The 21,163-nt window shown below is 40.5% G+C and overlaps 2 protein-coding genes across 2 annotated transcripts; both read left to right on the forward strand.

The window, feature by feature from the left end:
• The first annotated feature begins 264 nt into the window (after positions 1 to 264).
• Positions 265 to 8,974, forward strand: UBL4A (ubiquitin like 4A). Its single transcript, XM_070741330.1, has 4 exons — positions 265 to 555; positions 2,807 to 2,912; positions 5,321 to 5,526; positions 7,500 to 8,974. The coding sequence occupies exons 1-4, from the start codon at positions 508 to 510 to the stop codon at positions 7,608 to 7,610; spliced, it is 471 nt and encodes a 156-aa protein (XP_070597431.1). The 5' UTR covers positions 265 to 507; the 3' UTR covers positions 7,611 to 8,974.
• Positions 8,975 to 16,394: 7,420 nt separating this feature from the next.
• LAGE3 (L antigen family member 3) lies at positions 16,395 to 20,470 on the forward strand. Its single transcript, XM_070736121.1, has 3 exons — positions 16,395 to 16,501; positions 18,511 to 18,639; positions 19,203 to 20,470. The coding sequence occupies exons 1-3, from the start codon at positions 16,473 to 16,475 to the stop codon at positions 19,312 to 19,314; spliced, it is 270 nt and encodes an 89-aa protein (XP_070592222.1). The 5' UTR covers positions 16,395 to 16,472; the 3' UTR covers positions 19,315 to 20,470.
• The last annotated feature ends 693 nt before the right edge of the window (positions 20,471 to 21,163 follow it).

Raw genomic sequence — 21,163 nt, forward strand, 5'->3', positions numbered from 1 at the left:
ATTGCTCCACATGCGGCTGGTGGTTTCAAATTGTCCAAAACTAAAACCCCAAATTTCATCAACATCTTCGGAACGCTACCCGAGGCTCAATATAAAGGAGACTCTCTTAGCTTGATGCTCTACTCTCTACCTTGCAAGTATTCTCCCTATACAAGCAACTCTCAAACTTGGAAAAAAACTCTATGACTTCCTCGCTATAGTTAATCACTCAGGAGCACGTGACATACTCTCCTTTATTTGGCTTTTCCGCTTTCCATTCGGCTTTCCGCTCTCCGAAGTTCTATTTCCGACCACAGAGATTCAGCGTCTCCTCTCCTTCCTGTCTCTCTATGATCCTCTGACGTAAGCTCTCGTAGAGATAGGAGGCCGTGTTTTTTTCCCCGCCTAGGCTCGGGAATGCGTTGTGTTGACCCTCCTACTGGACCGCTCTGTTTTGTGTCGTCCCTGTAAGCTGTCTATGATTCTCTTAAAGGGGCCGCTTGGCTTCCAGAGCTTCGGGGTCCCGAGATGTTACTTACGGTAAAGGCGCTCCAGGGCCGGGAATGCAGCCTCCAGGTAGCCCTTCTTTCTTTTTCGGGGCCGGGGGTCGCAGCGGACCGGCGCTATGGGGCTTGCGGTTCTCCCGAGGGCAGAGGGAGTGGGGTTCCTGGAGGGCCCGGCCTTTCCTTGGGCCTTGCGCCGGGCAGGGAGAGCGATCGAGGCAGTCGGCGCTTCCGCTGTTCCCGGGCAGCGGGTCCTTCGGGGCCTTGATCCTTTTTCTTCGCTCCTGGCTTTCACCGTGGGTTTCCTGGGTGCTTCCTGGAAAGAGAGCAGAGAAAGACCCTTTCGGGCCCTCCTTCGGGAGCCTTTCCTTCCAAGGCCTGGGTTCACAGCAGTTTGGTCCGAGCTGGACTCGGCGGATTAAAAATCTCACTGGAAACCAACCCTCCCCCTCTAAACGAGGCATCCAAACGAGGGAGGCCGGCCTGGAGTGGCAGGGTGGGTGACATTAATGTATTGTTTACATCCTGCACACCACAGGCCTTAAGGAGAGGTAGCCACGCAAAGACCCCATGCCCTGATTCTCACCGTTGTCTACTAGATAGGATGGTAAATCCACCCTCGGGTTTGTGTGGCCAGAAGCAGGTCTTTAAAAGGCAAATGTCTCTAAAGGTTGTAGGCAGCCATTACGACTAGCAGCAGCCAGTGATTATCTGTCTGTCTGTCTGTCTTTCTGTCTACCCACCTACCTACATCTATATCTATCTACCTACCTACCTACATCTATCATCTATCTATCTCCTTCCGTTCCTAACTACTATCTATCTACCTCTCTCTCTACCTACCTACATCTCTCTCTCTCTCTCTCTCTCTCTCTCTTTCTCTCTCTCTCTATCTATCTATCTATCTATCTATCTATCACTGGCTGCTAGTCGTCATGGCTGCCTACCACCTTTAGAGACATTTGCCTAGATGCGCGTATACACACACACACTTCAACTTACATAGCTGGTCATCTTAAATCCATGAAGGAGAGCTTAAAACTGTTAAAACCAGAACAACAAAATATTGTGCGCGCGCACACACACACACACACACATATTCCAAGAATTTGAAATCACATTTATGTATAAATAGACCTTAACAACAATTCATTTAGTGACCATTTAAAGTTATAACGGCACTGAAAAATGTGACCAGTGACTACTTTTTACATCCCCCCATGATCATGTGATCAAAATTCAGTAGCTTGGCAACTGGTTCTTATTTATGACTGTTGCTGTGCCCCAAGGTAATGTGATCCACTGTGGCAAGAAAGGTTGTGTAAGTGGGGCAAAACTCATTTAACAAATGTCTCACTTAACAGAAATTTTGGGCTCAATTGTTGTTGACTACCTCTATATTATTTTAACTCCTTTGAGATCTGTAGATTTAAATGCCATAGTTTTTCCATGAACTAGGTTTTAAATTTCTTGTAAACTCCACTGTTAATAAGTGGTGGATTTTAGGTTCTGTCATTGTTTGAAATAGGAAAAACACTCTCTTCCCTGCCATGCTTAGTGAAATCATCAAGGAAGCTTTTATGTAACCTAATACTGGGTCATGTTCAAATTTGCTTACTTTGACCAAGGCAAATACAATTTTCATATTCACAGTTTTAAACAACATTGAGCACAAAGTATTTCATATTGAAGTATTCAAATATTTTTTCTTTGTACAGTTCTTTAACTAAGAATTTCATGCATATGTTCTCTTAAGGTTCTTGCTCCAGTTTTTTAATGAAAGACCATATCTTTGCTACTGTCGATAAAAGAGATTTGGAGGGGATAGGGAAGAATCAGAGGTTAAATCCAACATTGTTTGCGATATTTAATGATCAATGAAATTTTATCCATGAATTTCCAAATCATAAATTTCCAAAGCATTTCTCCCCATCAGAAAGAATGTAAGCAGGGGCTTAAGTTGAAAAACACCAATAATATTTAACAGATGTTGGATATACTCTACAGAAAATGTCTATACTGAAAAAAGCTGCATTTGCTAATTTTCTGTGCACCAAACTCAACTCTATGAAAAGGTTTGCAGCAATGAATTAAATGCAAAGTAAAAATATTCCTTTTCCAGTGGTTTTCTAATGGGGAAAACTTAGTAGACTAGCTGCTGGAAGATAGGTATCCTTAAGATGTATGTAATTGCTAAGGGGTCTAGCAGGAGTGGGGAAAGCATTACTTAAATCTGTTTTTTGGTCTTGTATACTTTGAAGTGCAAAATTGAGACACACTCTTTGTTAAGTCAAGTCTCACCAGACAACATTCTCTCTTCTCAGGTCTCCCCTGATGAGCGCATCTCCTCTCTCAAGCATCTTGTCTCAGAAAAGCTGAATGTCCCGATCTCTCAACAACGCTTACTTTTCAAAGGCAAAGCTCTGGCAGGTAGGTGCTGAATGGTTAATCATAAGGCAGTTGGTGACACAGAGGAGGCAGTCAGGATCATCCAAGGTAGCAGGTAAAAAAGCTTAGAGCAGTGATGGTGAACCTTTTACAGCTCATGTTGCCAAAAGGGTGTGTGTGAGTATGCTTGAGTATCCCCATGTATGCACACAATCCTCCCCGCCTCTGCGCATGCACACAGGCCTCACTGAAGCCTGGGGAGTGAAAAAGTGGACAAACCAGATGTTCAGAAAAACAGACTTCCGGTTTGCATGTTGTGCTGTTTTTTGTACTCTAGAGGGTTGAGGGAAGCTTCCTGCAGCCCCAAAGTATGAAAAAATGGCCAAACGGACAAACCAGAAGTTCAGAAAACACATTTCCTGTTTGCCCTGCAGAAAGCTTCCCTGAACCATCTGGAGTGCAAAAAACAGCACAATGGCAAACCAGAAATGCATTTTCGATACTTCTGGTTTGTCCATTGGGCTGTTTTTTGCACTCCGGGGCTTCAGGAAGCTTCCCTGAACCCTCCAGAGTGCAAAAAAACAACACAATGGGCAAACCAGAAGTGCATTTTCCAAACTTCCGATTTGTCAGTTGGGTGGTTTTTTTGCACTTCGGGCCTTCAGGGAAGTGTCCCTGAACCGGAGGGCAAAATGACCTTTCCCAAGTCCGAAAATCAGCTGGCTGGTGCATCCATTCGTGCTGGAGCTAACATATGCACTGGAGCTAACATACGGCAGTTTCACGTGCCCTCCAATATGGCTCCACGTACCACCTGTGGCATGCATGCCATAGGTTTGCCATCATAGGCTTAGAGGATTCTCAAAAAGAAAGGAGGGCAGATTCATTAAGAGAAATGAGACCAATAGTTTCTGTGACACCCAGTCCGCCAGAGATACGAGAGAAAAGTAGCATACAATTCTGCAGGTTTATGGGAGTGTAGCAGTTCCTACTTTCTGCCAGTCTTAAAAATGTACCAATGCAACTTGTCCTGATAGTTCTTTTATTTTCCTACAAATTGAGTGTGGCCAAAGAGTTCAAACGATGGCTGTGAGGGTTGAAGCTCTGCCAATTTTTTTTTGGGGGTGGGTGGGTGGAGTTGCATCAATGTTGCATATAAAAAAACAGGCAGAGTTAGAACATCACATCTGCCCTCTTGACTTGCAGTATTTTAACCATGTCCTGTAAACACCTGGATTTTAGACGTACTGTAGTATCATAGCAAGAATATGGATCTATCTTGCTGATCCCTAGTTTATATTGTAGTCTGTAGCAATCCATGCAAACATTTGATGTTTATATTTGATTTACATGCTGCCCATTTCTGAGGTCTTGGTGCAATTATGTCGCAATTGCAAACCATTTAGGCAGAAATGAATTACTAAGAATATATAGTTTTATAGTTTTCTGTATTTGTAAAAAATATTAAATACAATTTGTGTGGAGGTATGGGTAAGAGAATTGGTGGTGTTTGTGATCTTACTCTCTGTACAAAGGCTTTATCTGTGATTAAAGTATCTAGCTAATTTTTTTCCTAAGTAGCTTTATATTTGTCTTTCCTTCCGTTAAAAACATCCTACTAAGTTGCTCTGATTACATTAGGTTTCCGTATGGTTCTCTTTAATATCCAGTTGTCCTTATTCATTTTGATCTGCACTGCACAGCAGTGAGTTCTATGGACTGTCAGCATATTTCAAAGAAACCTAGAGGCTCCTCTGATTAGCCAATGGCAAATGATACTCTGCTGTGTCATTATGTGGCTGGATATTTGTGACAGTACGGAAAATATTCCTTCATTAAATATTTACTTCATAATGTCCATTAAGAACTTAGGAGCCTCACTTTTGAATGTTCTTTTTTTATAAATGGAATAATAGCAAATGTCACTGCCTCTTTTTGGAAACTGGGCAAGCAGCTGACTAAATGCTTTGCTCTTTGGCAAAAACTGTTTCCTGCTTCCATATTGTTGAAGAGAATAACATTTGGATTTGGAGAACGAAAGTTCACTTGTTCAGACTTGAGGGGTTATCCACTACTATAGAAAGTAGATAGGGTGATAACAGCCTCTGGTCCTCACAATCTACAATTAGGTATGTGTTCGTTCTTAAGCTGTTGGTTGTTTTTCACCACCAACGTAGTAATTCAGCCAAGCTTCTGGAAATAAAAGATGTGTTTATTTGGTGCAGGATGTCCTCTATTACAGTGTTTCCCAACCTTGGCAACTTGAAGATATCTGGACTTCAATTCCCAGAATTCCCCAGCCAGCATTCGCTGGCTGGGGAATTCTGGGAGTTGAAGTCCAGATATCTTCAAGTTGCCAAAGTTGGGAAACACTACTCTATTAGATCTGCTTTGAATTGATTGCTTTATGCCCTTGTCCACTCAGTAGCCCCTTCCTTTTTCCCCCCTAGATGAGCACCGCTTGTCTGATTACTCTATTGGCCCTGAGTCAAAGCTCAACCTTGTGATCAAGCCTTTGGAGAAGGCATCACCCGAGGATCCTAGCAGCAGAGCCGGCTTCCCACAGAGTCCAACCATCTGGCACATGCTGGCCCAGGTCCTGAGCAGGCATTACAGCGTGGCTGATACTGAGAAAGTGCTGGAGCAGATACAGAAGGTAACTTTTCCTTTCTGTATGAATGGAAGTGTAGGGAGGAGATCTCCAACTCTGATAGCATTGTGCCATGGTTTGTAGGCATGCCAGCATAACCGCAGCGTAGCAGTAGTAGATTACATGGGTATTAGAATTGTTTTGAAAGGGCTCAGTAAATTCAGTCCTCTTAAGAGGAGAGGGATCGGTCCCAAGAGTCCACTAGAAAGCAGGAAAAAAAAGAATCAGATGTGGCAGGGAGAGAATTGTAAATAAAAATAAGTTCATTCATACATAGACATTACTGGATTTTGTCTTGCATGTTTTCACTAAGCCATAATGTCTGGCCTGAGAAGATTAAAGTAGCAGAACAGGGATATTTTAACTGAGATCTCCCAAGTTAAAAATCCATCACTATTGAAATAATAGCGTTATTTTTACCTTTTAGTAGCTTTCTACATATTATAGCAAAGAGGTCATATAGCCACCCACCTCAGTATTAAATATTGGAAGTGCTCCTACAGAGCAGAAAAGTAATCTGTTCCCTTTATTCAGCCTTTAGAAACTTTCTGGGTTCTTTTTAACCTGCTAGAGCAGGGGATCCAAACGCCGATCGGATTTAGCCCACAAGGCCATCCTGGAAAATGTAAGGGGCTGGCCTGCGTCGCTTCAGTCCGGTCTAGACAATGCAAAGAGGAAACATGCCAGCAATTTGGGGCGTGGTATCAAACTGGCCACACCCATCCTGGCAATCACGCCAAGTGAGTGACATCAAGCTGGCCACAGCCAACCAATCGGCCACGCCTTCCCGCCCTCGCCCTCCTCCCCATCCAACCACAGTCCTGGTGTGGCCTTCAAAGAAATTGAACGGGTCCAAAGACGGGCTACAAAAATGGCGAAAGGTCTTAAGCATAAAACCTAGCAGGAAAGACTTAATGAACTCAATCTGTATAGTCTGGAGGACAGAAGGGAAAGGGGGGACATGATCAAAACATTTAAATATGTTAAAGGGTTAAACAAGGTTCGGGGGGGGAGTGTTTTTAATAGGAAAGTGAACACAAGAACAAGGGGGCACAATCTGAGGTTAATTGGGGAAAAGATCAGAAGCAACATGAGAAAATATTATTTTACTGAAAGAGTAGTAGATGCTTGGAACAAACTTCCAGTAGACGTGGTTGGTAAATCCATAATAACTGAATTTAAACATGCCTGGGATAAACATATATCCATCCTAAGATAAAATACAGGAAACAGTATAGGGGCAGACTGGATGGATCATGAGGTCTTTTTCTGCCCTCAATCTTCTATGTTTCTATGAGTTTGATATCCTTGTACTAGAGTAAGCAGGCAAGAATTCTCTGCCCAGTTGCTCATGAACCTGCTTCCTCTTTTTATCCAGAGATGAGGTAATAATAATGAGGTAATTGTAGAGTGCGACACAGCTCATACAATGGCACAAGTGATGCTACCTTCAAGTTCCAACACCAGAGCATCCACAATGTCCAGATTTTGCTGTGTGGGAATGAACAAAGCTTACTTTTCGTTAGTACCTGCTGGTTACCAAGCACCCAAATTGTGATTGCACAACTGTGATGATACAGCATTGATTGTAAATGTGAGGACCAAGGGCTGTTCATAATTTCCTTTTTTCAGTGCCATTGTGTCTTCAAATGATCTCTAAACAAATGGTTGTAACTCAACCATTGTATTTCTTGGTGATTTCCCATTCCAGTGCTAACCAAGTTCAGTCTTTCTTTTTAAGGTCAGCCAAAATCAGCTAGATACTGCCACCTAGTTGTTCTCAGGGGAGGAAATGCAAAGAATCTTTCCTGGACCATCTTCCCAGGAATTTTAGGATTGCCGCCTCAGTGGCGTTAAATGTATTTGCATTAATGCATAAACCGGTGTCTGTCTGTCTCTCTGTTTTTATTTGGAAATGTCTTGGCCATTGCTCAACAGTTTAATTCAGTCCTTTCCCTTCCTTTCCTTCCCTCCTCTAGGATTATGAGCGGAGCCTTCGATTGTTGAGCCTAGATGACATAGAGCGTTTAGCCACCCGCTTGCTTCATCCTGAAGTAGCGGAAGCTGTGGAAATGGGTTTTTTGGATTAGCTGCTGAACTGGAGAATTGAGCCCTATTCATCACTTTGGACAGTAAACCCCTGGGCAGGGCCCAGTTTGGGGCCTAATGCCAGTGATTTCTCTGGACTGCTGTTAAAGGGTCATGGAACATATGTAACTTCTCCCCATCAATTAAAAGTGGTGATAGGTGACATTAATCTGTCTAGTATGTTAAACAGAAGTGGGAGAATGGCATTCTTTAGGGACATTGTTTTTGCCTTTTCTTGAAAGATGCGGTTATCTTTACAGTTGAGGATGGCTTTGTTTATATTTGAATTTCTTGTTTAACCCCAAAACCTGATTGCATCTAATAGACTCCTCAAAGGTTTTTCCGACAATAAAGTTCACTGAAGCTGACAGGCAGAAAATCAAATCTGAATAATCCAAATTTGAATTATGACTTTTCAAAACTAGAATTGATACTCTCCAGAATGACTACACAAGCTTTGACAATATAAGAGCTTATTCTGTTTAATTAGCATTGTTAGATAAGAAAACATTTGTCAGATATTTTAGATTGCTAAATGTTTCAAGAAACAAGACAACTGAATGTTAATCAGATGGCTGAGCAGTGTTTACTGGCAGAATTCTGCATATATTCTGTATGTCTAATATTTGAGTCCTTGTAGCAATTTATTCAATTGCAATCCAGAGCATACCTAAATTTGCTGGTTCATTGCCCAAAACATCCTTCCCCAAATTAAGTGCAATCCAAATGTGTGGTGGGTTTTTTTCAACTTCCAGAATTCCCAATCAACATTTGGAGAATAGCTATTTTGGGAAGGCTGGACTCGGGCATTGTTAGAATAAGGTAGCAGATGTCCCCAGAAAAGCAGATCTACTGCCTTGCCTAAAAGTAAGCCCTCTCTACCTAAGCCCTCCCTTTTCACCAGGTAGTATTTTTCATTGCAGATTCTGAAAATGGGTAGTTACAGGTTGATCATGAGCTACATAGAGAAGGATTGTGTCTATGACTCCTTATTTTTATGGATTCCTGAGTTACACAAGAACAGGATTTGGTTAAATAATTATTGACTACCAAATTTCTTTATGTTGTTCTCTTATCCTTCTGGAGATGGTTTATATGAAGCAGACAAAAGTATGGTATATGCAGCCTTCCATGAAGATGTGACTATGACTGCTTTGTAAATGATTGATAAACTAACCTCACTTCTAGAATTATGTTTTAGTGATCTGTCCGTGCCATGCTTGATTTTACATGTTTCAATGAGGTTCCTTCAATATATATAAAAGTTTCAAACATGTTTATCAGAATTGTCTGGAATATTACAGATGTGGATGCAAGGGTATTAAAGTTTTGGCAGTTTTACTTTGCCATTTTTTGCAACTATGCATAATCTGGAATGTACGTCTTGCACATTTCTGCATAACTCACACTGAATCAACTGTCTCTCTGAGATTAGCTTTTAAGGGTTCACACCACAGTACTCATAGAAAATGGTGAACGTAACCTTCTAACAAAAATGGGAGCTTCTTATAAGTTTTCCTACTGGTGGTGAAATAATTCCGGTTTGGTCATCCGGAGCCACATTTTTGGAATGGAATAAAAAACAGAGCTGGGTGTTTTCCACAATGCTGTAATCTCAGCAATATTCAGAGCCACAAGTTGAAATTGGTACTGTACAGCAGGAACTGAGCTCTGCTTTTGATTAGAGCAATAGCTCTGGGAGGTAGAAAAATCTCTGCTGCTTCTTCCTGCTACAATATCCAATGCCATTATGTGATCAGTGTTTCCTCCACCAAATAAGATGCTATGAATTCCTAAATTAGGAAATTACTGAAAGTGCTGTATTGCTGTGTGTGTGCGCACATAAATGTGTAAATATTAAGAAATTCGAGAATTGTAAAGAACTTGATTTGATTTGTGTGTGTATATGTGGTAAAGGGAAATAGTTACACTTAGTATTCTACCTCTGGAGGCACTTCCCCAGATCTCCTTCTTTCTATATGTTTCAACTGCAGGATTATATCCACATGCATAAGCTATACAATAAAGTACCATATATAGCTTATGTGGAAATGACAATTCAGAATAATCAGCAATATGTCTTCACCTTAGGTTACCAGGATCGAAAGTAGCATTATAATAGTATTATCGGTAATTATGGTCTGAGAGTCAATAATAACCCTTTGTAGCTTTTTTCCTTTCGATCTTTAAATGAATTAAGCTCAAAACTTTTAAAATTCTCACCCAGCATTTGGAGAGACATAAATTGTATGAGCAGGGGTGGCGCAGCAGGTGGAGTGCAGCACTGCAGGCCACTGAAGCTGACTGTAGATCTGAAGGTCAGCGGTTCAAAACTCATCACCGGCTCAAGGTTGACTCAGCCTTCCATCCTTTCGAGGTGGGTAAAATGAGGACCTGGACTGTGGGGGCAATATGCTGGCTCTGTTAAAAAGTACTATTGCTAACATGCTGTAAGCTGCCCTTTGTCTAAGGAGAAGGGCGGCATAAAAATCAAATAAGTAAGTAAGTAAGTAAATAAATAAATAAATAGGGAGGGAGAAAAAAAATCAATCGATGAAGGTATTGCCTGAACCAGGCTATTAAGCCAAATATTCATTTGTTTGGGCATATGATAGTGTAATGTACGATATATGTGTTTGCATGGGTTTAGTATGTGGTGGGGTTATGTGCACATGTGCAGGGGGGGGTGGCATTGCATTATGGCTGTGGGCTCACGTGTTTGCACGCCCTTTGGGCACCCGACCAAAAAAAGGTTCACCATCACTGAACTAGAGGAAGCAAGGTTGTATCTGTTCACTGAGTGACTCCCCAGAGAAGGAGATGCAAGCAGATGGTTCTCTAGTATCTTTCTCCCTCTTCTCTTTGGTTTAATTGCAGCAACATTTTTCCTTTAGGCACTTCAGCCGCACAGCCCCAATTCATATTATTTTGCTTTTGGTATAGGAGTGAGCAGCTGAGGCGTGCAAAGGAAAACATTGACCAAAGCTTGCAAGGGTTACAGCATTTGAGGTGATAAAGAGTCCTTTGCTAGAGGCTGGGTAGAAGGCAGATGATGCACATAATAAAGTTGGAGTGCTCTCTCTCTCCTTAAGGGACCAGTTTTTGGCTTCTGGGTTACCGGATAACTCTCCTGTGCAATGGTTAGTTTTATATATGACCCTCAGTGTTTACCTGTTGGGACAAAACAACCTACTCTGTAGTGTGTCAGTGCTGTGATTGCTCTGCACTTTGATATCAGATCTGTGGTAATGGGTTATTTATTTATTTGTATCCTGCCTTTATTATTTTTACATATACCTTAAGGCAGCAAACATATCCTCCTCATATTTTCCCTATAACAGCAGCCCTGAAAGGTGAGCTGGGCTGAGAGAGAATGACTGATCCAAGAACACCCAGCTGGCTTGCAAGACTAGATCTCAACAGTTTCTGGTACACCGACACCACAGGAAGGGAAAACATGGCTCCAAATGTTTGGAGGCACAGTATTTGTTTCAAGTTTTGATTAAAAGTACAGTGGTACCTCTACCTACAAACGCCTCTACTTACGAACCTTTTTAGATAAGAACCGGGTGTTCAAGATTTTTTTGCCTTTTCTCAAGAACCATTTTCCTGAGCCAAACCTGAGCCTCCGAAACTGTAACCAGAAAAGGCAGGAAGAAGCCTCCATGGGGCCTCTCTAGGAATCTCCTGGGAGGAAACAGGGCCTCCACCCTCCCTGTGGTTTCTCCAATCGCACACATTATTTGCTTTTACATTGATTCCTATTGGAAAAATTGCTTCTTCTTACAAACGTTTCTACTTAAGAACCTGGTCACGGAACGAATTAAGTTCGTGAGTAGAGGTACCACTATAGAAGCATTTAAAACAATACTCTGAATGGAACCTACACTTTTTGTTCAGGTGTTTCATTGTGCTGTGATATAGTTGTACAGTATAAGAACTGTATTCCTGCGGGTACTGGGTTCACGAAATCAGAGGCAATTTTTTTTGCCCTGGGATCAAAAAAGTGGTTTAAAAATAGTTGAGATATGAAGTAAGAGGATGGGATAATTATAAGCAGCTGCATCTTCAGTTATACAAGCTGTAGGAGTTTTTGCTGGATTTTGGGCAACCTTGGTAACCATTTTTGTAAATTAACTTTGAAACTGTAATTTTGGTTCAGCCTTTGCGGTGGTCCGGAGCCACAAAAAGAACCTTGATTGTATCCAAAATGTTTATATACTCACAGAGAAGAAATTAAAGGTAAAAATCCAGCAAATTCAGGTGGCTATATCAATAATGGCCCAGATTTTAGCAATTTTACTTTGATGCCAAATCACTCACTCTAGTGAGGTAGTCAAGTCCATGGAACCTACTTATTCATTTTCACACAAACACATGCTTCTGTTTTCATTAAGTACTTGAAAATGTGAATACTGTAGATCTGCACAGGTCTAACTCTGCAGACAGAATATATCTTGTTGTGGGGCCTAATATTTTCTAATAATTCACACATTCCATAATAAGAAAGAATTGGTTTTTAACTGCAATATCTATGAATAACTTTCATATGTGAATGACCATTATAGATGTATTACCACAAATGGAACTTGCACAATGGTTCAAAGGCAAACTTCCAGTATTTCTTATTCATATACTGTATTCTGTTTCCTCAGAAGGGGACTCATACATAGATGCTTGTTACCTGAATTATGGGAATAGGTAAACAGCGATACAAAAGTCAGAAAACTGATAGCTCAGAACATTGTGTTTGGGTGGGGAATCCATTAGGATCGTTGACCTCAAATCACACAGCATTAAGCAACTAGCTGGAAAAATCAGATGATGAGAAATGGTTTGGCATAGTTTCTAAAATGCTGGGAAGTTTTTTTAATTTGTTTTTTAATGGCAAAGATTCAAGTTACAGAGAGAGATATTTTGATCTCAAAATGGGAAGTGACAAATGCCTTTGAATGTGCTTTCCTGTTAAAGATAACACACATACTGTAGATGCCAAGAGAAAATTCCATTTATATTCTATTTTATCCCTAGGTATCAAGGCAGATTTATTTTGGAACATGAAAATGTAAAGTCACAACAGCTACCGTTTGGAAAATGTAGGTTGGTCCATGGTTGTTTGATGCCTTGTTTCTCTTCTCTTCACCCATCCATTCATTGACCCTATCTTGGTTCACACAGATGTATCTACTGATTCATTTCTTAATACATGATCCCAGCATCTCCGGCTAGTTGACAAGGGTATAGAAATCATGGCCAATAAGGACTGAATTATCATAATTGCCTTCAAAATAGTATTTTATTTCCAAAGGAATCAGTTTGCACATTTAACAGACAAGTTGTCAGACATAGAAAACTCCAGCAATTGATAGCATGATCAAGAAGAAAATAGCAGTCTAGGGAAAACTGAAATTGGTTAGATGTTTATGGTGTACCATGTTTAAAATGCCACACAAAAACGTAGAACGAAAGCCTGCTTGGTCTAGTGGTTAAAATGCTAGATTAGAATTGAGGAAACAGTGAGGCTAATCCTGCCTTATAGATATGAGTGACCTTGGGTTGATCACTCTCTCAACCCTAGGAAGCAGCCAAGGACAAAACACTTCTGAAATCTTGGCAAGAAAATGGCAGATATTTGTTTTTGTGGTCACTAAGAGTCAAGGTGACGTGATGGACTAGTAACAAAATGCAAAACATGATAGAACTTCTGTCTTCCAGATTATAGCCTTAACAAATGTGGAGGGAAAGGTTTTATGATTTGGTGTTTACTGTTTTTATCTTGCGTGCCATGCGTTACATGCCATTGATGGATACTGTTTGACCTTTCTTTGCTGTCCAGAGTCCCAGTTGTTATCATTTTCAGTGGTTCCCAAACTTGGCAACTTTAAGACTTGTGGACTTCAACTCCGAGAATTCTCCAGCCTGCATAGCATAGCATAGCTGGCTGGAGAATTCTGGGAGTTAAAGTCCACAAGTCTTAAAGTTGCCAAATTTGGGAACCACTGAATTATAAATAAATAAAAATAGGTTCTACATGGAAGAGATTAGTTTGTTGCCCAAACAATTAAAAAGATTTAGCTGAGTTAGACATGGTGGAGAATAACTGTTGAAATTTGTGATATTATGTATGGAATTAGCATTTCAAAAAGCAGCCCTTATCATCTCACATCCTGACTATTGCAATGCACTCTACATGGGGCTACCCTTGAAAAGCATTTGGAGATTACAATTGGTCCAGAACATAGCCGCGTGAACTGTTGTGAGTGTGCCTAGGTACACCCATATCACACCCAACACTCTGTGAGTTGCACTGGCTTCCAGTCGGTCTCCAGATGCAATTCAAAGTATTGGTTACCATCTATGAAGCCCTACATGGCTTAGGACCAGATTATTTGTGGGACTGCTTTCTGCCACACACCTCTCAGTGGCCGATTAGGGCCCACAGAGTTGGCCTCCTATGGCTCCCGTCGACTAGACAATGTTAGTTGGCAGGACCACATGGGAGGGCCTTCTCTGTGGTGGCTCCGGCTCTGGAATCAACTGCCCCCGGAGATCCACACAGTCTCCACCCTCTTGGCCTTCCGAAAGGCCGTGAAAACTTGGCTTTGCAGGCATACCTGGGGGCAATGAGCCATACCATCCACCTCCGGCCATGAATACGAATGATCTAATTTGGGGTTTTAAATTGTTACTACAGTATATTGTTTTAAATTGTTGTACATTGTCCAGGAGTTGAGCCGCTTATAAATTAAATAAATTAAATTAATATGCTGTTTCTAGTATTTTCGCGATCTTGATCTTCGCGAAACGCTACACCACGGTTTTTCAAAAAATAATAAATTAAAAATACGTCTGCGTTTTTTTTGCTATACCGCGGTTTTTCCCACCTGATGACGTCACTCTCTTCCTTCCTTTCTCATCTTTTTCTCTCTCTCTATCTTGCTTCTTCCTCTCTCACACTCTCTTCCTCCCTCTCTCATCTCTTTCTTTCCTTCTCTCTCTTTCTCTATCTCTCCCCCTCTTGCTCTCGAGCGGCGGGCGGGGCGGGCGAGCGGCGGGCGGGCGGGCGAGCGAGCGGCGGGCGGGCAGCAGCGAGGAGCCGAAGATCGGGGTTTCCCCTTTGCGTGGGCGGCGGGAAAGACCCAGGGAAGGTTTCTTCGGCCGCCCAGCAGCTGATCTGCTCAGCAGCGCTGCTGCAGGAGGACCCGTGTCCGAAAGCCGGTGAGAGGGGTGGATCGGGCGGGCGGGCGAGCAGCAAGCGGGCGGTAGCGGCGAGGGCGCCGGACGCGCTGGGGGGGCGGGGGCAGCCGACATTCAAAGCAATCTTTGTCGGCTTCCGCACTTTCATCGCTCCCTGGCTCCACCATCTGCGCATGCGCGGCCGTGGAAAAAGGGCGCGCATGCGCAGATGGTGTTTTTACTTCCGCACCACTATACTGCGGAAAATCGATTATCGCGAGAGGTCTTGGAACATAACCCTCGCGATAATCGAGGGATCACTGTATTAGTGTTTTTTAAAATCTCACATTTATGTAACTGAAGGCAGCACACGTACCTGATAAGCTTGCCTCCTATTTTCTCCACAACAACCTTATGAGGTGGGCTGGGATGGAAGGAAAGGAACTGGCTTTCATCCCAAAGACAAAACTAGAACTCACTCCTCTTTGTTTCTAAGCTGGCATCTCCTTTTTCAATCGGCCTATTTTTTTTGTCACTTTAATCTCTATATTTTAATCTACATTATCGCATGTTGTAAATATGAAAGTAGAACGTTATTTGTAATGCTTTTAATGCTTTTAACCAGTTGGGTTAGCCAGTTTGCTCCCTAGTAAGAGAGGCAGGATAAAAACATTATAATTAGTATTTTGCTATCATACATGGTGGATTTGTCCAATGGCCAAAAAGTTTTGGAGTAAAATTAAAAATTATTTAGAACAAATAACCAATTTACAAATTCCTCTGAAACCAGAACTATACATGCTTGGAATTATTAAGCAAAAAATATAAAAAGAGGATCAATACTTAATAATACATATAATCACTGTGGCTAGAATTACCTTTGCGCAAACATGGAACTCAAGTAATATCCCATCAACATTAAATATAATAAATAAAATTTATGAAATCGCTGAGATGAATAAAATGACAATGGAAATTCAACAAAAAGACAACACAGAATTCTACCAAACATGGAATAGATGGTACAATTGGGTTAACCAAATAAATAATAATACTTAAAAACCTTAAACATCCATAACACAGTCAAATATATTGTTTTAGCAATCTTGTTACTCCTTGTTATTCTTTTTTATTTTTAATACTAGATATAAGTATGAAATTGACACTGTCAAGATTTTTATAAATAATATAGAAAATAACAGAAAGCTGTAGTAGCAATGCCAACAAGTAGGTTGGCAAACTTATAAATCGTTGAATGTTTAAGTTAGTTTTACATTCGTATATAGGTCATGTTTTGTTTTTGTTTTTAGTTACCGTTTATGTCTTTATTGTGAATTTTTTCTGTTGTTCTATATTTGTTTTGTTTTTTAATGTTAATAATTAATAAATATTTTTTTTAAAAAAAACATTGTAATTAAAAAGAAAAATCCAAATGAGTCTAAAAGTAGCATTTTTCTGTGTTTTATATTTTAAAGACGATCTAGCTCTCCACAAACAACGCACATAACGCTCCGCTACTGAGGCGGATGAAAAACAGCGGTTCCTTGACTATGATAAACCTGAATATAAATATGAATTAAATCGATACAAACCCGCCCCCCACCCCTTTTCGTTCTCCGCCTCTGACAGCCGGCATCTGCGGAGCCTTCCCTTTCCACCCACGTGGCTGGGAGGAGCGTCGCCGCGGCATGGAGGTTCCGGGCTCTGGCCTTGCCTTGTATCCAAGGAATCGTGAGAAAGGCCCGGTCCGAGGCTGGGCTGAGCTGGGCGGGCGAGAGCGGGATGGCGGCGGGGGTGGACGATCCCCTCGTTCTCATAAGCCTGCCGATGATCTGCCCTTCGCGGATGAGCGTGGCTAGAAACTACAGTACTGCTTGCGGGGAGATAAGAGGCGGGAAAGGCAAGGGCGATGGGGCATCGAAAGCGTGTAGTTGTGGTGTGTCCAAATCCCCGATTGTTTGCTGTTGAGATCTGTACTGAAAACAGCAATTAAAATAAAAAAATAATTAAAATTACATTAATTACATTAATAAATTAAAATAAATCCTAAATTGCAATTTTAAAAAGTTTGGCCTACCCTACCCTTTGCTCTATCCCCAATTTCCCTCCACCAACATCTCTTTTCTCCTTTCTTCTCTTATTTTTCCCTTCTCTTTCTTTTTGTACTTTATAGATTCACTACTTTATTTTATACTACGCACATGCATTTTATATCTCTTGTTATGTAATGTAATTGTGGTTATAATACAATGATATAGATTACCTTATGTATAGTTTAAGATCTGTTTATGTAATGTAATGCTTTTCTTCTCCCTTCCCCTTTATTCAAATGACCCCTCCCCACCACTTTTAATGATTTAAATTTAATAAACTTTAAATATATATATGTTAAAAATAATAATAAGTTTAGCAGGAAGAGAGATAAATGTCTAGGGCAGCTTATTCGAGGCGCTTTCCAAAGCTATGGGCGGAGCAATGTCCCACCTAAAAGATTGGGATGCTAAAGAAAATATTGAATAATATTGTACAGTTTAAATCAACCCTAAAATCTTTTTTAAAGCAATTGTGGAACTGAGGTCAAACAGGAAGGCTCCTAGGATCCTAGCGTTTTGCCTTTTGGTCTTTTCCATGCATTAAAAAAAGAAAGACAAAAAATGCTCCCTTGAGTCAACTTCAGTACCTGGTGACTAAATGGATATGTAATTTCCTTGGACATCATATGAACATAGTTTATTTTACCGCATTTTACAGTGTTTTAGGTTTCTTTATCTTCCCACACTTGTCTTAAGATGTTTTCCAATCCATATACTAACTAGTCCCATATATGCCTAGTTTTTATAAACTCAGCTATCAAAATGAGCATTATTACACACACACACATGTACAGTATTAGAAACTCTAAACCAGGGGTTGCCAAACTTTAAGACTTGTGGACTTCAACTCCCAACGTTCTGGGAGTTGAAGTTCACAAGTCTTAAAGTTGCCAAGTTTGAAGACCTCTGCTATAACCATTTGTTTATTTAGCAATAGCAATAGCGTTTAGATTTATTTAACACTTTGTAGTGCTTTTATAGCCCTCTCTAAGCAGTTTACAGAATCGGCATATTGCCCCCAACAATCTGGGTCCTCATTTTACCCACCTTGGAGGGATGGAAGGCTGAGTCAACCTACATAGTACAAAGTCTACATAATACAAAGATAACATTTATTTACTAAGAGGTCTAGCTTAATAATAACAGTATAAAAATTTAAAACACAGCAGAAGAAATAAATGCAGTGTTAAAAAGAAAATAATAAAATCGTTAAAAATAAACGAAAAACTATTCCCCAACATATGAGGGCATTAAGATAGCAATAATTAAAAGATTCTGAAAAAATCAGGTGTAGGGGAAGAAAAACAAGAGAAATGAAATTATGTTGGCGCCAGATGAATTTCCCCAAGGAAATGATACAGAGAGAAAGCTATAATTAAACAAGTCCTGTCTCTGGTATCCACCTCCTGAGGCTCAGGATGAAAGACTTGGAGAAGTGGATACTGAGATCACAAGCTGTGAAGAGGCCTAAGTCTATCTCTTGAACTGAAAACCATTGATTAAACAGAGTTTAATATATTTCCTTTTCAAAGATGGGGATAGTGTATGAAGTGAGAAGATAGTGTGAGGAAGTAGGGAATTGCCCTACACTCTTTTTTATATTTTATGTTCCTTATGATTATCTCAACATCAGTGAACTGAAAGTACCTTTTCCATCGTCAACATTGGCCAAGATTGCCTTGGGTGCCCTGGCTCCAGATCCTGAGCCTCGCAAAGGAGGGATCACCAAAGAACTCAATGTGACAGACAACATTTTACATGTGTGAGTGTGGCTCATAAGCCTCCATCTAGAGCAGAGGCAGAGAGTGTGATCTATCAAGAGAAACAGTCTTAGAGGAATCAGAAGGAGGGGGACTGCTGGCTTCTGCTTGCTAGTGCAATTTCATGTGTGATGTTGAGTTTGCATCTTGGGTTGATAGAGCTTGCTTTCATAATTGAACATCATCCTTGGAGCCTTGAAAGCAACAGTGTTTAGTGGGCAGGGTTAGTTTGATTAAAGACCCAGCATGCTGTAAGGTTTAAAGTAGTGGATTAGGACTGAATATTTTTGATCAGCATAAACTCTGAGCCAAGATTGGTCAGGTTTATTTATTTTATAGAGTTGTTGGGAGGATAAAAATTGAGAGAGATGATTACATACGTCACCTTGAATTCCTAGAGGAAACTGAATTATAAGTGCAAAAAGTATGGGAAGTCAGTAAGGTCTGCACATTCAGACAATAAATCTTAATATATGGTATTGTAGAAAGTACAGTTGTCGATGTGAGACCAGTCGTGTACATTTAACAATGAGCCATTCATTATTTTTGTTACTGTTACTTCTAGGCAATGGAGAGCAGAAGAAGCTAGGATCCTGCGTGTGTCCATTAACTCCTTCTTGGAGCATCTCTCCTTGGTGGTGGAAACTATGGATCTATTTGGACCACCCATGGCTTGATAAAACTTTATACCAGATCATGAAAGATTGTGGATTTTGTTGGATACTGGACTTGGGCGTTCACTGCTGATTTCAGAGAAGACATTGGACAGCTCTTTCTTGGAGCTAGGATGGGAGGGAAATGTACTTGCACTATGGTGCTCAAGAACCTGGTAACCATTGTGCACCAAGAAGTAGGCAAGCTTAGAACTGCCTTGGCCTTTCCTTCTCACCCCCAACCTGATGTTCTCCAGATATGTTAGGCTTCAACTTCCACAAACCACAAGCAGTTTGTCTAACGTTCTAGATTGGGAAGATACATTTTAATGAAAGTTATGTTTGTATAATACAGTAATCCCTCGTTTTTCGTGGGGGATGCGTTCCAAGACCACCTGTGAAAAATGAATTTCCGTGAAGTAGAGGAAATATATTTTTTAATGTGTTTAATAAGTATTTGGACATTTAAAACCCACCCTTTGCATTAAACAGTCATTCTATAATGTTTCTCAGCTGGAACTACATGTGATATCCTACCAGTTTCTTTAATAGAGTACAGGAGTACTGTAGAAGAATTTTATAAATTTTTAATGGATTTAAAATTTTCAATGGATTTAATGGATTTAAGCCCCCTTTGAAAACCCGTGTAGCGAATCGGTGAAAGATGAACCGCGAAGCAGCAAGGGATTACTGTATATACTGTATTTTTCAGACTATAAGACGCACAAAAACAGGTGAAAAATGGGGCACACAGAGAATTTGGGAGGCCTGCATAGTGCTGGATCCTGGGAGAAGGCAAAAATGCCTGTGTTTTTGCAAAGAATGGGGGCATTTTTGCCTTCTCCCAGCCCCCAGAAGCACTCTGCAGGCCTCCCAAATTCTTTGCGCACCCCATTTTTGTGGAAAACGGGTCAATTTTTTTGCAAAAATTGGACACGGGCGAGGCTTCGGGAGGTCAAAAATGGCTGCATTCGGTGTATAAGATGCACAAACATTTTCACCCTCTTTTAGGGGGTAAAAAGGTGCGTCTTATACTCTGAAAAATACGGTAATTTTATTACGTTATCCCATTCATCTTACACCCTGCATGTGTTTACTAATAAAATATTTTTTTACTATGAGAGAAAACTGCTGGACAAATGATGTGGTCATAACAAAATCTTAATAAATATATTTTTGAAGGTGGCCTTCCAAAAGATTTATGAACATGATGCAAACATCAGGGGATGTTAATGCAGTATTCAGAAGAGGATACCATTTGTGATTTAGAAATAGAAACAGGAAATGCCATCTGTACTTTTCATTAAATATGTCAAGCAGGCAGTCCTGCAAGGCTTATGAATTAATGACTGGTGATTTCTCCAGTAAATGAAATGGACAGATATACCATTGGTTCTTCCATCCAGCTGGTTTGATAGGGCTGTTTTGAAATGTTAACAGGAAATTGATCATCTGAGTAGTGTTTCCAAATCAAAGCCAAAATATGTTGACAACATTAATTTTCTGTTTGCTGTTGTTCCTTTGCTATAATAATTTTTTCTCCTTGAAAAACAATATGAGATTGGTAGTTTTTAACATGAGGACATCCGCCAATTCCTTTTTTTAAATAAAAATTTTACATTGATTTTTATAATAACAATATAAAAGTAAACATTCACACAACACATAACAGCGTGCTCAATGCTCAAAGTGCCCACCACCAAACAACATTCATACCCCTCCACCAAAGTGGGGACATATTTTCTATATACCATTTTAACTTAGGAGCAGCATATCTGTTTACATATTATAAAGTAATTCAATTTATTCTTTATACAGTACCTTGGTCTCAAATTCTACTAACCATGTATCCTCTTTCTTTGTCCCATCATCC

This window comes from Erythrolamprus reginae, chromosome 2 (assembly GCF_031021105.1).
Source record: "Erythrolamprus reginae isolate rEryReg1 chromosome 2, rEryReg1.hap1, whole genome shotgun sequence".
Lineage (NCBI taxonomy): Eukaryota > Metazoa > Chordata > Lepidosauria > Squamata > Dipsadidae > Erythrolamprus > Erythrolamprus reginae.

Bases quoted from the DNA above. Each gene is read 5' to 3' on its own strand.
- LAGE3 (XM_070736121.1), top strand. From the start codon at position 16,473: ATGGAGGTTCCGGGCTCTGGCCTTGCCTT. The intron at 16,502-18,510 runs GTATCCAAGGAA...TCTCAACATCAG, and splicing joins CCGGGCTCTGGCCTTGCCTT to TGAACTGAAAGTACCTTTTC. The intron at 18,640-19,202 runs GTGAGTGTGGCT...TGTTACTTCTAG, and splicing joins ACAGACAACATTTTACATGT to GCAATGGAGAGCAGAAGAAG.
- UBL4A (XM_070741330.1), top strand. From the start codon at position 508: ATGTTACTTACGGTAAAGGCGCTCCAGGGCCGGGAATGCAGCCTCCAG. The intron at 2,913-5,320 runs GTAGGTGCTGAA...TTTCCCCCCTAG, and splicing joins CAAAGGCAAAGCTCTGGCAG to ATGAGCACCGCTTGTCTGAT. The intron at 5,527-7,499 runs GTAACTTTTCCT...TCCCTCCTCTAG, and splicing joins TGCTGGAGCAGATACAGAAG to GATTATGAGCGGAGCCTTCG.